Below are 16,136 nucleotides of genomic sequence, written 5' to 3'. Positions count from 1 at the left end.
TATTATTTTATTTATATATAATTGATATCAAAAATAACTACAAATTATAATAATATTATTGCAGTTGTTACGATTATTTTATAATAAGAATTATAACTAAGATCTTAAAACAACATTAATTTATAAAAATAATTGCAATTATGGTAATTTAATTACAATTTATCGTCATTTTTAGTACCATTTTTATATATAAATAGGTAATTGTTGACAGAACTATGTATATAATTATTAACATATATTATAGCAGTGTAATAACTATAATATGTAACATGTAATTACAGTTACAAATCCTAAAAGCTTTTCTCTCAATGTAGGTATTTTAATATTGATTTAATTATGTCATATTGGATTAGCAATTTGATTATTTTAATATAAATATATTTGTTTCGATGTTTGATTTCTTTTAAAATCCTGTTGAAAGTTTCCGATTAACAATAAATGATAAAATCAGTGCTATTAATTTTTCTCGTGTCACGAAATGTACATTATATTTGTATTGTGCCAGATAAATCGATTTCCGCGAAAAATGTTATATATAGGACTCCGGTATGTGCATCTTTTTCTCTTTCGGAGCACGTACGACGACCATGAAAGTTAATCAAGCAGTCCGACGCATCGAGTATTAAATTAATCTCAACACGTTGTGTGCAGAGCTCGCGAGAATGTAACCAGCCGCGACGGCTGATTGATACAAATTGGTATCAATTTCCTTCAATTTGCGAGGGATCTCGTAATTTTACGACGCTAGGCGGCATCTGCCGACGTTGTCAGGCGCCTCGCCGGCGGCAAAGCATTTCTCTCGCACACTGTATGGATCGATGTAAACTGGTTGTGTCGTCGGTAAAGCCGGAGATACCATTTCGAAATGATTTGGGTAGGTGGCGCACATGCCACCTCTTTTCTCGATAGCTCACTCGTGCGAGGTTTCTCTTGTTGTCTTGTTATTTATATCAACTTTGTCTGAATTTTTAATTTATGCTGATTGTGAATGCATGCTACATTGATCGACAGTGTTGCATTTGGTTGTGAGCTTAAATATCTGATCTGATTTTACATTGATTAAAATTTAATTAAAAATGACAATTTTTAGTTTTACATTAATTAAGATTTAATACCTTAATCTCATTAATTTTAACAATATTCATAATTTTTAATTTAAAATAGCACTTGTCTGGTAGACTAGTCAGATAATTCTTTTTTCTCGTGATTAACGATTTGTTGAATGTGAATTAATCTTACGGCATTTAATTTTATTGATTTGAATTTCAAATACATTGGTCAAATATGTAAAATGATAAGTTTTATATGTTATAATTTTTTTATGTTATTAATAAAATTTGTGTTTTCTTTTTCAGTTGCCGGATCTAAACAATCTCGATGAAAAGGTGAGTTCATGATGAAAATGGCATCGCAATAATACGTGAGTTTACATGAAAAATGCATATAACTTATAAATAAAAAATGCATATAACGTTTATAAATAAAAAAATTATTATTTACTATTATATTAAAAAACGGTGAAATTCGGTATAAATCTCAATATACATGCAATAATTGTAGAATATATATGAATAAATTATTCGATAGGTGATTGTACGTTAAGTATATACAGTTTAAAGTTTATAGACGAAGAGGAACATTTTGCTTAAAAATTACAACATTAATTTCATACAAAAAAATTGTGTTTATCACACTAGTATCATAAATTGACTATCATCATAAACTGGTGAGTCAACAAAATGCAGGCAATGAGAATGCAAAAAATTTTCATGACTTTGATTTAGCTGCCGTCTATATCATTTATTTATTTTTATTCATACGATTAATCGCCTCAAATTAATCATAATACGATACTAGGTATCTGAAGCTTAGCTCTCCCTGATCTTTTATTTTTACATTACGTTGATATATTTTATAAAGAACTTACTGTAGATAATTTATATCTCATTAGATAATTTAAGGTTGTTTAGAATGATGCTTCATTGTTTTTTTTTTTATCAAAGATTTTTATAAAGGCATTTGGAATCAAATTCTTTCAATATACATTACGAATCAATATGAAAATTTTGCGATGCATGGAAATTAAAAAACTTTATATTATATCGCATATTCTTGAAGATTATTGTTTACATATATAAATTTTACTTGTCAAAAACAATCCCCGTTTATTTAAAAATTTGAAGGGCAAGTGGAAAGAAAGAAAGTTGCGTAGACATACCAATGCAAAAATAATCAATCCACGTCGAGAATGGTAAAATATCAAGTCTGAAATCTATTGTTATTTTTCTCTCTTTGAATTCATTTTTCTTCGGGAGGATTCTTCGGATCTACCAAACCCTTCATTTATATTGAATTTTTACATAAAACGACATTCGCGAAAGAATGTTCCGCAAAGTCACGTTCGCATATCCGAGGAATGTCAGTCATATCGGTGATAGGACCACCTGTTCCAAGGAATTGTATACATCGTCTGAGAAGAATATTACGTAATAGCTATCCTAATTATATGTGACACCATATCGATTTATTAGAATTTGGATCATTGTTATATAAAACATATGTAACATAAAACAATTCAGTCTTTTTATTTAGACATTTCTTTTTACATAATACGTGTGTGTTTTACATGTATACGATGAATGCAAAATGTATACAGGGAAGATTTTTATAAGAAAAGCTTTGTTCATAAAAAATAAACATTTATTAAATAACAATGAGTACGTTTCTAATATAAACAAAAGACTCCGCGAAAATAATAAATAGTATTTATAATCTTAGAAATAAAGTTTCTTGACTGCACGAATACTTTTTGTGCATCTAAATAACAATTTTTTTATTTTTGCTTATTATTAAGATAATATATTTTAATTATTCCACATTATTTTAAGTAAAATAATTTTGAGAAATATATAATTTATTTTAGTCTTTATTAATAAATTGCTAATTAATCTTTATTTTCTAAAGTTAAAGTTTTTTTTAAATATCGTCTTGTATGAATACTTTTTGCACTCACTGTATATTACATTCTATAATTCAATGTATTTCTTTTTTTATTTTTTATGCATCTAATAATGCATGATTAAGATTGCATTAAAATACAATTTAAAAGCGTGTAATAGTCAATGGCTATTGATAGGTATATAACTAATAGAAAATTTCTAGGAATTAGAAGAAAAACAAGCCACTATATCAAAATCTAAATTAATCGCGTCAATTAAAATCCTTGTTCTCTCATATTCTTCTAATAGAATCATCACAACTCCTCCATGTAATCCGTCATTACGGTGTTGCGTAATTTAACTCGAAGAATGATTCTCTTCAATTTTACCGCGGCATTGCTCATTATCCAATTTCAGCGGTCGTCGAACTTCTCGCCGTCGAAAATTGCATGCGTTTATTCATCCGTTCCGGTGTACAAGGCCCAATTTTCATATGTTGGCACGTGGGTTTATATTTGGACGCGGATCAGCGGGTGGTTTCGTTCACGTTCACGAGTCGAATACAAGAATCACGTGTGCGTAATTCCGCGTGTTCTGGTTACGACCTTCGTGCGATCGTACCGCGGGTCCGCTACCGGGTAGCATCGACTGTACTCTCCTTTGACATGCAAATGACGCCATGCAGCATTCAAATTGTAGCCCGTATTCCGGCATAGTTGCACACTGACTTTTGTATTGTACAACAAGCACCGTGCGTTGCACGGCGATAAAGCGACTTTATTAGATTACATTTCGTAGTCGCGTGTTGCTTTGGATCTTTGTGGAAAAGGGAAATAATGATCCATATACCATATTATTACTTGAGAATGGCAGGAGGTAATCCGTAAGTAAAATGTAAGTAATTTTCTCTCCATGACATACACATACAATTCGTATTCGCGAATTAGCAGATTAGAAGAAATATATTGACAATGAGAGCATAATATATTAAATTTTAATAAATATTTGAATAATATCGACTGAATATTTACTAAATATAAACATATTTTTATTTGCTACAAGAATCATTAATTTGATTTATTTTTATAAATGTTGATTTTGTAAATGTTTATTTATCACAAATAAATGTTAAATTAGTACTAGTCAAACAAATATTTATTCAAATTTATTACATTTTTTCAGTACGATGAAAACATAAATTGTTAATTAAACAAGATATTTAATTAACCGAACAATAATCCAATTTATTGAATTAAAAACCAGCATTGAATATAAATAAAGTCGCTATTAAATAAAAGCAATCTTCACAAATTATTGTCTATTTAGATGCTTACATGGCATATTGGATATAATTTAGACTGTCGACAGATACACTACACGTCGGATAGATATTGGCTATAAATAATATATATTTGTACGCATACATGTACATGTGCTCGTGATTAAATCGAGTATCATTAGCGATCAGTTAATGTCCGAGATGAACATTCTATTGGTGTCTGCCGTGCTGTGTGCACGTGACTGTTGCATTTGCAGGTGCAAAGTGTCGTTGGCCAATGAGGTCGTCGATCGTTCACTGTCCAATCGAGTATTTTCATGCTTTTCTGACTGTAATGGTGTAATATTCTGTGTATATTCGCGAGATCGAGGTTAATTGATAATATGGAATTTAAATGTTTTGAATCATTAAAATTTCGGAATATTAATATTAATGCAATTTTGATATAATACCTGATTATAGAGGAATAAAAGAATGTTCTTTCTTTCTTTATGTCTTTATTCTTTTTCTGTAATCAACTAGTAAAAAATGGCAATTTTTTAGTTATGTCATATATAACAAATAAATGATACGTTGTTAAGTATAACAATTTTAATTATAATTTATAACGCAACGTTCACAGATTTTTTTTCAATTAATCTCGTCGACAGATTTTTAAATGAATTAAGACTGCACGTTCTATCATTACTCCTCGTCTCTTGTATAAACAGTTCAACCATACAAGTATCCTAATAGCATGATACTCGAGCATCGCTAGATGCGGTTATTCACTTTTATGCACAGTAAAGTCGTTATGGAAGTTTGAGGGGAACAGGCTACGCGTACTTCGTACGCTTTCCATGCATATATAAACTATAGTTTCCTAATGTACTTCTAATGTTCTTGCGCAAACGGTTATTTCTAACAGTGCGGGCGATAAGTCAACACTTTTAGCGTGAATAGTCGTAACACGATGTGACATTTAAAACGATCGACTAACTACTATTATCGTTTTTAATGCACTGCTTGTATATTATTAATTTAAATCTTTTCATTATTAATATTAAACGCATGCATGATATAGAAATAAATTTCTAAATGTTAAAAAAATCAAATAGTTTTTTACGATTCGAGGTAAACAATGTTGCGAGAATAATAACTTTGCTTGTAATTGCGTAACGATATGTTTTCGATCGCGAGCTCGGAATTGCTACGGAGAGACCGGTTCTAAACTCTCGAACTCGGAATCGGTTTGAACTGGCTTGGAAGCCATTATGTCGATTTGATGTCAATGTAAAAATAACTTCAGCTTTTGTTACGCAATGATTTGTTTTCAAACGCGAGTTACATGAGTTCGCGTTTGAAAACAAATCATTGCTAAAGAGCTCGAGTCTTCCGAGCTTGGAATCAGTTCTTAATCGATTCCTTATTGAGTTAGAAGACCGCATTTCGCTGACTATGCTGTTTCCACGATTTAGTACTCGTGCGGTAATAACTTTACTTGGCGTTGCGTAATGATTTGTTTTCGCGCTCGGGATGGAATTGCTTACTACTATAAGAAAGAGGGATCGAGCGATACCGGTCCGCGATATATGCGACGTATTTGCTTGGCCGTAGGTGCCTTTTAGAGGTTGAGAAAATATCTGTGTCACTCGTGACGATCGGTCGCCGCCGTTGAGCTTGCCAGATACTTGTTGTAAACAGGATGGAATTCACATGCAAATTTAAATTAACGCTTATGCGATAGGAGGAGTATCGAGGTCGCGGGCTTAATTTCGTCCGGTGATTTCAAGAGGCTGCGAAAGAGTAAAAGTGCTCTCGCGTTTTTCGGTGAAAGTACGAACGGTGGGCTCCGCAGGATCGATCAATTAGGTTAACGACTCCTCCGAGTAGACACATTCGCCGAGCACGGGCTCGAAGTTGCGCGATTAACCGAGATGATTATGACAGCGGAGAAAATATTCTTGCCAAAGTAACATCCGACGAAATTGATGCTCATTATTCTTCAATGATTTCACGATGACGTGCGAGTAGTTGTAATTAGATCGATCACTTTTCATTATGGTATCGTAACATTAACTATAATATTATCACCTTCGATAATGATACAATTTATATTATACTGTCATTAAATGAATATCTGGTCGTCTTTTTGTTGAATTTACATTTATAATTATATTTATATTATAATTTTTCTCAAGTGTTAAGTCATTTATATATTTTTCATGTTAATATTAATTTAATGATGATTATCATTTTTCAAAAACTTCAAATCAAGGATCGTTACAATTAAATTTGAAGAAAGATAAAAAAAATAACGTTACTTGAAAACAAGATATTTTCATTTTTTTGCGAAATTGCTAGTATTAATCTTCTATTGAAAGATCTCTTTTGAGTGACAGACATAATTGAAGTGGTTTACATAAATTGTGTGTCATCAAACAATCGTTTGTGTAACAGAGCGGGTAATCATTAATATACGTAGAGTATATCTTCCGCTCAAAAACTCGACGGTCATTATGCATCTGTCGTGCATCAACGATGTCTGTTTTGAAATTCTCAAACTCACTTTTGCGTATTATGTGCAAATTTCGAGCGCACTTCAAATATACGCGAGGAACGTTCGTTTTCGATGTCCGTTTACAATACCATTATTTACAATTTGCGGTCGGATTTGTGGAGCAAATTGACGTTTGCTATTTGCGTACTTTTACTACTTGCGTACGCGTATACGCACAAAAATTTATGTACAATTTTTCTTAAAAATAATAATTTTTATTTATTTCAATATTTATAGAATTCCTTAATTTTATTTTCAAACAATATAATATAATTTATACCGATTTAATTTGCAAAGAGGAAACTGATTACATCGCTTTAATGGTTTCAATTCTGTTTTTATCTAATTTCTACTCTCTTCTTACTTCTTATAACTTTCTAAAATAAATAATAAAAAATTGTTATATACAATCATATTTTTTTAATCGTAATTTTTTAACTCTTATATAATTCCGAATTGTCTCGTTACAAAAATTTTTGAAATATTATGTCATAGTTCTCGCGAGAGCTTTTACGCGAAATTTAATATTACAGTAACACGATATTTCGCGACGCGAATAATATCACATCAGGGATTCTCGACTCACATTACGTCGGCGATTAGCGTCCCTGAACGGCGCTATATGTACGTTAATTCTCTAGTACGTATACATATACATGTATATCTAGTGTACATATGTTACACACATACACACGACATATATGGTCGAGCTTGATAAACAACAGTGGTTGCCAAATCGCGGCTATTAATAAATGGTAAATAATTTGCGTAATGAAACATGTTCGGCCAGGCTGACGTTTCGCAGAACGGATGCAAATCTCGCAAATGTCGCGTTCGATAACACATTGGATCGTTTATTTCGATGAGATCTCATCGAAATAAACGAGAAGCAAGTCGTCGAAACGAAGTATCGAGCAAAACTGTTAATTTCTCATGATATGTTGAAGTATAAATAATTCAGAGAAATGTTTATCTGTAATGAGCCATAGCGGATTCGGTTACGCTTAGTTTCAGTAATTGGAGGTTCAAGAACTCTGTAATCCATTATGATTCGCGAATCTTTCTCTCTGCTTTATTCTTCGAATATTACATTTGCAGATTTTCCTTGGGCGAAAGCCTACCGAGAAACAGCGTTGAATAGAAGAGAATCATTAATTTCTTGTGATACACGTATTTTGAAGCGTGAGCTTAAAAATAGCATTTTATCTTGAACGGTAGCCATAACAGGTATGCTTACACCTAGATTCGCTAATTGGCTCTTCAAGGACTTCATAATGTATTACGATAATTTATAAGCTTCATTTTCAGTTCTTTGAATATTTAAGTTTACTTCATTATATGCTAAAGAAAATAAATATTGGCACAAAATTGTTTTAATAAAAATATGATTTTGATTGGTGATTCGCAGATGTGAATTTTAGTGATTTACATAAACTATTGTTTTATACATCTTTGCATCCTTCATTCAATGTTAAATGCCAAAGTTAAATTTTAAACGAATAAAGATGAATTAAATTATTCAATAAAATTCTTGTACGTAATTGAAAATCATGCGTTGTCATTTATTCATAAAGATTCCAATTGGCGAATCTGTTACGGTATAATCTATGAGTCTCATTTCTAATCCTTAGTTTAAATTTTCTTTGAATATTTAAATTTACCCCACTATATATGCAACGAAAGTTCTCAATTCTTAGATGAATAAAGATGAATTAAATTACTTATGTCAAATTCGCCTAATTAAAATTTTCATACAATAATCCGTAAGAACGTTGGTAAATCATGGAATTAAAGAAACGATTTTTATAATTTTGAAGAGTTGATAATTTCTGATATCAGACAAGACTGCGAATGCAAATGGGTTAACACGATAATTTAATATGAAGCTTCCAGAACGGTCGTTAACCTCTCGAGTATATAAAGAGCTAGAGGTAAAGTATACTCTTGGCAACAATGACGTGTATTGCGCGTCACTGCACATACCTGAAACGGTAATTTGCTGTGACGTGCAATATGCGTCACTGCAGCGAAGAAGAATCTTATGTATTATATTTATTATATCGGCGCATTACTGCGATACTCATGTTACGTTTGAGAAGAATAATAATTTTATTCTTTCACATTTTTATAAGAGACTATTCATTGCCGCATCTTTTCCTTTACATTTATAAATGAAAACTTATGGGAATTTTTTTCTGTCATTTGTATTTCTTTTCTGAGTATGTGAGTTGGACTGACCTATTTCAAGCAGAACGATATAATAAGCACGCTGATTACTCTAATTATTCTAATTATGCACACAGTCAGTACAGAATTCATGATTCCGCCTTGCGTGTCTCTTTGCTTGGATTGCGTAGAGTTTAACGATTACGTGCGCATGAATAGGAAAGCCGAGCCAAAAAGGGAAACTCAAAGGCAGTGGATTTAAATAAAGCTACCGATTGACTCTTCTGGATAAACATCATTAAGCCGACGACGACAAATGTAGGGTCGACGGGATTGTGTTCAATTAACATTTCTCCGTACAGCGCGAACGTCGTTTGTCCATTAATAAATACGCTTAAATCGCCTCACGTAACCGCTCAATAGATAAATAATGTAACCGATGCGGGTTACGAGATCGAAAGCGTTCGAGACGAAGTTGTGGGTGTGCATGTATGTGTTATGTATACCGCGTACACGTGGCGTAGCTCTGTGTGATTTACATATAGCAATTAACCCTTTGCGGTCGTGGCGTTCGCAACAGCAGGGATTTATGTGCCGGAGGGGCACATTGCGAGAGACTTGCAAATCAAAGGGCAAATGCTTCCCGCACGGCGAATGCATTTAGAGAACCGGTCGATTACTTGATGTGACATCCTTTCGGACATTTCAATATAATCACAGTACACTAATTACATATAACAATTTTTATTACATTTTGTCTGATGTATGGAAGAATATGGGAAATGTAAGTACCTAAGAGAAAAATGAAATAAAATCGTTTATGATCAATCATTTATGAATTAATAAGTCTTTATTTAAAAGATATTTTTGGCTTTAAACAGTAATTAATATTTATACATTCATTATTATTATAATTTTAAACAAAAAATAACCCTTATTTACCTTTAGAATTATCCGCCGTACGCGATACAATGTTGAATCGATTGTTTGCTGTTTAAAATTACAGTCTATGTTAATAATATATAAATGTTAATTATTATAATTTAAAATTAATATCCTTTGAATAAAGACATCTATAATTGATAAATAATCGTCGGCTTTACTTAATTTTTCTTGTATATAGATATTCGCAATTCTTTCAGTCTCTTCTACATCAGAATTGTCGAAAATATGTAATGACATTTACCTTAAATCGCGTGCAATGTGGTGGCACTAAGCGTATATTGGATTATCGCTAAATTACGAGAAATGAGAAGTTATCACTATTTTAATATACTACAATAGTATCGCGTTTGTATTTACCTCGTGTTTGCAATTCTCTCACTGTTCTACATCACGTTTTCAACAAGTCGAACATTAGATTTGTCCATGTTAGTAAAGTCACAAATTATCTGACGGCTAAATTCGATAATTGTATCTCGATTGACTACGTAACGAGTCGCATTAGTCACTTTAGCCAACAATAGCTCTTTAAAAAAAATATCATTGTTAGCCTTCGGTACTATCATTCAAAAAATCTTGATCTTAAGATCCAGATTGTCTCGTGTGTGCGGCTTCCAATATCAGCGGTTATCAGTTACGTCGCGTATCAGCGATGATTGCTTGAAATGTTAATCTTTAATTAGTGATGTAGATGGATAGAGTTGTCATAATTGATAATAAGATAAAAAAAATGTCTTCCTCGCACGATCTTACTGTTTTTGTTGGATTTTTTGTAGAACGGTTTTTCTGGATGTAATGCTATTTTAATTGCTTCAGACATTTAAGGAACTTACAAATTAACTTAGGAATAAGAGAAAAATATGATTGCATTGAAATTAATTCTTTTATTAAGTTTATGTACAAATAAAATATCAATATATAAAATTCGTGCTGTATAATTTGAACTTTATACATTTTTTAAAAGTAAAAATTATATATATTACAATCAGACAAGTTTATTTTATGCACATTTTAATATTTTGTGTAGGATCTCAATATTTTATGAATTTTATTTTATGACTAAATGAGATATTCAAATTTTACCTGTAAATATTTTGCGATTATTCGATAAAATATTATTGTTACATGATTATTATTTATCGTACAAATAATTTTGTTATTTTTGCTTAGATAAAATGGTTCGAGTATATTGGTTTATACTACTGAAATATATTTATATTGAAAGCTATTATGCTAATTTCTATACATGTCTCGAATTTATTTAAATTTTAAAATCTATTTCTTTTTAAAGATTTTGCATGTAGAAGATACCTTATCTCTCTCTTTAGTCACTTTTACATCCACTTCACGTGACAAACATACAAAGTAAAGGAGCCATTTTTATGCATCTCACGACATCGTTCCTTCCATGTCTCTTCATTTATTTAAAAAAAATATTACCGAAATTTACGAAAGATTTCAGAAATATTTCACTTCCGGCATTATATATATATATATCTACCGCCATTCAGTTTAATTTCGAGAATCGCCCTCGCTTCGCTCGCGTTTATTTATAATGCAGTAAACTTTACGAGTCTCTCCATGGCTCTAAATGCGATTTGTAATACGCGCGATGTCCGCAGTGAATCACATATAAAGCGAGTGGTTCTGTAAAGTAAGACAAACACGATCACAGTCATCATCGGCGATAACGTAATGCGACGCGATGAATCCGCCGCGCGATCGCATAGAGAAGAATAAATTTCGAAGCTCCTCTTCGCTTCTTTCGTTTCTTTTTGTGGAATAAACTATACGATTGTTGATATAATAATAATTTTTCTAAACAATTTGTTCGATATATTGTTTCATATAAATTTTTCTAAATTATGGTTGATGTGAGTGAAATTTCAGTTTAATCAAAAAAGATCCAGATTGCAGACAGAAAATTAAATAATCTCTGAGATTATTTAACTTTCTATCTGCAATCTGGATCTTTTTTGATTAAATCGAAATTTCATTCTCTATATAAATATCTTTCTTATGATTATTCTACAATGTATTTTTTGTTTTTCGTTTCTTGCTTTTTGTTTCTTATTTTTTACATTTTGTCTTTTTGCTTCTTCTTTGCCGGTTTTTTGTTTTATGTCGCCTGAGATAAAAGTTAACGAACTTCAGAAGAAATAGGAAACACATAGCAAGAAATACAATTATCGATAAAACGGTTGTAAAGAGAGAAGAAGCAAGAGGTAAAAAGCAAGAAATAGAAAACAAAGAACACATTGTAGAATCGGCTTTAGTTTTACTCAAATTTTAATCTTCATTAAATAAATGTTTTGAGATAAAAATTATTTGATAATGTAATAGAGATATTGAAAAATAACTTTGAATTTTTTGAAAGTCTAATAGAATAGAATAAAAAATTGAGCTGGACAGAAAAAATTAAAATTATAAGCAGACGGAAAGAGTAAAAATATGATTACAGACGGAAAGTTAATTATTGTCAAGAAGAACAATAATTAATCTCCGCCTATAATCATTTTTACTTCCTCCGTCTGTAATTTGCTGTCTTGTCTGTCCCAATATTTTTATTGTTGTATTTTTGCATTTTGGAGTTAAAAGCTTTTCTTTTTTTCATTCACAAATCTAAACAATTATCAGTATCTAATTGAATAATTTAAACAAACTATTAGTATCTTACATTTTTATATAAACGAAAAATTGCAAATCACTTTGAAATGTAGCAATTGAAAAGGAATACGATTGTTATGACATTCCGTAAAAATCCATCCAACGAGCTGTTTGATTCTAATCGTTATATCATTAATTGGACGACAGACAGGCAGTCGGTTTTCTTTCTCCTTTCGAAGTCTCTCGAACGGCGCCAAAGTGCCAGAAGCATCACGTGCCTTTTGGCGCCGAAGTATATACGCGCAATCTATTATAGCACGCACGCTGCGCGGGCGGGTCGAAGCGGGAGAAGCGTAAGTGAAAGAAATGCCGTTGGGGAGAACAGACACGGAAACTTTTAATAGCCGGTTTCATGAGACGATTCAAGGACAAGTTGTCTCACTCGTCAAGATCGTTAAACAGCAGTGGTATAAAGAAAGTCGGCGATAACGGATTAACGTGAGGTCGCGAAAAACCCAAACAATTTCAACGCCGAGCGCGCGAAGGGAAACACTTGATTTACTTCCATATCTATTAGCGTATCTTAAGCACGGCATGTTAATACAATTGCTGTTTTTAGCATCGCAATGATTCTGGATATAATACCAGAATGCTTTTGACTAAGTCTTTCAAAAATAGACAAAATTTGGTTGAAATATTTCAGTGTTAATTTCATATTCATACAACATTGACGTGCTAAGTTGGCCTTGTAACGAATACTCTCGCAATTGGCAAATGTTTATACTTATTAATTGGAACTAAATATATACTCGTAAGTTTACCGGAATCTTTACCTTTCAAGGAAAACTTTAATAGAAAAATTATTGCATACATTTTCTTATTTGTCTTTGCATCTATTACATCTTAATATGTGCATTATGCGTGCAATATAAAAATAAACGCAAAAAATTACGCAAAAAATTCTTCTATCTAAAGATGAATTCATATGCATAGTAGATAAAGCATTCATTGCAGCTAATTTAACGTTGCACAGTTAGAGAAAATTTTGTCTTGAATTTAACAAACGGTTATTTATAAATTTTTACAAATTTTTATTTTAATTTAACATAAATATGTTAGAATGTAATATAAACATTATTAAAAATTAACATAAAACATATAATATTTTGACGTAATTTGAAAATAAATTGTGAAAGATTATTTCTTCAATAAAATTAAAATTTTATGTTAAATTAATACGTAATACTTTTTATTCATTCATCTTTACATTTAGAACTACTATATTTTTACGTTATTTGTTCAATTATTCATAAAATTGTGTTGTAATTTAATAAGAAATATTAAATGAGATATCAATTGAATACAAAATATTCAAATAACATAATCATATTATATTAAATTAATATTCGAATATGTTAAAAATTTAACAGAAAAATGTTAATAAGGATCGATTTTAACACAAAATGTTTTGTACTGTGTTTAATTGTATCATTTAATTTATAAAGATAATTATAAAGATTAATTTCGTTTCTCCGTTTATTATTTTTGTATCAAAACACGTTTCCTCGTAAAATCTCAACCTTCGTCTCTCCTTCCCCATTGCTTTCCCCCCCAATGCTCTTCTCGTCGCTCGATATTTTTACAGTCGGCACCTGTTATCTCTGCGCTTATATTACTTATCGCTTATTAAGGTTGATAATCTGCTGTTGTGCTGCCGTAGGTCATTGTCCCGGAGTATAATGAAACGCTGCTATTCTACTTTCATCTTATCGTTTCCGGAGCGCGCGTCGGCGTTCGCGTTTAATATTCTAGTCCATCGCACATTATTCCTATCAAGAGTGTTTGTTATCTTGGTGGTGTGTTGGTTAGGTTAAAGAGATTATTACGTCAGTGATGCGCTATAATTAGAAATAGTAACGTCTGTAGAATTATAATTAAAATGTTGCTCCTAATTTCAAGAGAGATCGACAAAATGTTTTGGTAAAGATTAAAAACATCATAGAATTTTTTGATAGATTTAAAAGTGTGGAGAATTGCAGTCAGTTATACAGTTATCCGAGAATAATTATCGAGAAAAATGTTTTGGAAACAATTAAAACGTGTCATAGAATATTTCGAAAGATTAAAAATGCAGTTATACGACATCCTTTAATAATTAAAATGTTGCTCCTAATTTCAAGTCAGATTGACAAAATATTTTGGAAAAGATTTAAAAACGCGTCAGAAGTTTTGATAGATTTAACATTATTATGTAATTAATTCTGTTAATATCTCTACTCTATAGAATATAAAATAATGTAAAGGAAAAATAATATTATTCATAAGTTTATATCTTGATATTATGGATTTTATCTAGACTGGCTTTAGTCTTGAAGCCTGTAATCCCCGCATTAGCAACGTGGTATGTATTTCAATCTCACTCGAATCGATTTTTTTCTCTCTCTCTTCGTGTTTACAGCGTCGTTCTTACATGGACAATTTTTACATGGACAAAAAAGGAAATATTACGTTGATTTAGCGTCGCTAATAATCATTCCGTGATATTTATAACGCCTTTGCAGGCGCAGAAACTACGGTAGTCTCTGTGCGATTGGTGATGCAATCGCGAAAGGAACGAGATCACGTTCGCGGCACGTGGCGGCGTGGTGGTGTGTGGGATCATTGTGATTTCCGTCGATGCCAGAAACCATTGGGGAATCGTTTGCAGGCGATGTCTAACTGATGATTCTCTAAATAATTTCGGTGAAACACAATGCGATGCCACGTGTTGGCCTTTCTCATGGCCAAGGAAATGGCTCTATTAAAAGGCAATTACTGATGAACACGAGCTATTATCATGAATCGAGATCCATTCGCGTAAAGATTCGTGTGACTTTTTGACAGCATATATATGATTGAAAAGAATTTTTATTCATCATTTGTAGATTTCTGTATTTCTGTAATTCTCTATTAATTCTCCATTTGCGATTATATTTTTATTTTCTCCGTCTTAAATCTTTTTCGTTCAATCCAATTTTTTTTACTGTTCTAGGTTTTCACAAAATGTGAAACAATTCATGGTTACTTTTAACATCTCTATTACATTTATCAAATAAATATTATAAGATATTTGCGAGATATTACAAGATATTTTAGGAGGGGAAACCTCTTTTATTTCGGACAAATTTGAGGTGAAATTTTGCTTGTACCAAAAAGGACTCGGCTTGCAGACTGATTAAATTATTAGATTATAACTAGATAATAACAAATTACAGTAAATATATAATGTGTGTATTTTAAACATTTCTAGATTTTTGCGCGCGTATCAGCCGGTTATAAGCAGTTCAGCCATTGATTATTGACACAATCATTGTAAAACTATCTTTTATCACTGTAAAAACGTCGTCTACTTCGTTATGACGCGAATGCGCGATTCGTTTCAGATGAACTTTTTAATATTCATTAATATTGCTTATCTCCGGCCAGTTATCAGTCAGCATTTTCTCTTTGTTTTTTAAAAATCATAGTTAAAAGCGGCACGCTGCCTCTTCTTCAGCATCGCTGACCTTCCTCTGACGACCGGCGCGCATGCACAATTCGTTATCATTGTTTTACTTGTTTTGTACGAATGATAAGGAACGGCGCGCCAGAGACCCTCTCTGCACGTACGTATATAAATTCATGC

At 31.6% G+C, this 16,136-nt stretch overlaps 1 protein-coding gene across 1 annotated transcript in view; it reads left to right on the top strand.

Moving 5' to 3' along the window:
- Positions 1-16,136, top strand: part of LOC108691188 (sestrin homolog) — a 177,489-nt gene that overhangs the window by 43,429 nt on the left and 117,924 nt on the right. The window contains exon 5 of the mRNA XM_018198848.1: positions 1,356-1,385. Within this exon, the coding sequence (XP_018054337.1) occupies positions 1,356-1,385 (30 nt within the window). The remainder of the gene's footprint in view (positions 1-1,355; positions 1,386-16,136) is intronic.

Source organism: Atta colombica, unplaced genomic scaffold (assembly GCF_001594045.1).
Source record: "Atta colombica isolate Treedump-2 unplaced genomic scaffold, Acol1.0 scaffold41, whole genome shotgun sequence".
Taxonomy (NCBI): Eukaryota; Metazoa; Arthropoda; class Insecta; order Hymenoptera; family Formicidae; genus Atta; species Atta colombica.
This window is presented reverse-complemented; position numbering and strand designations above follow the sequence as displayed.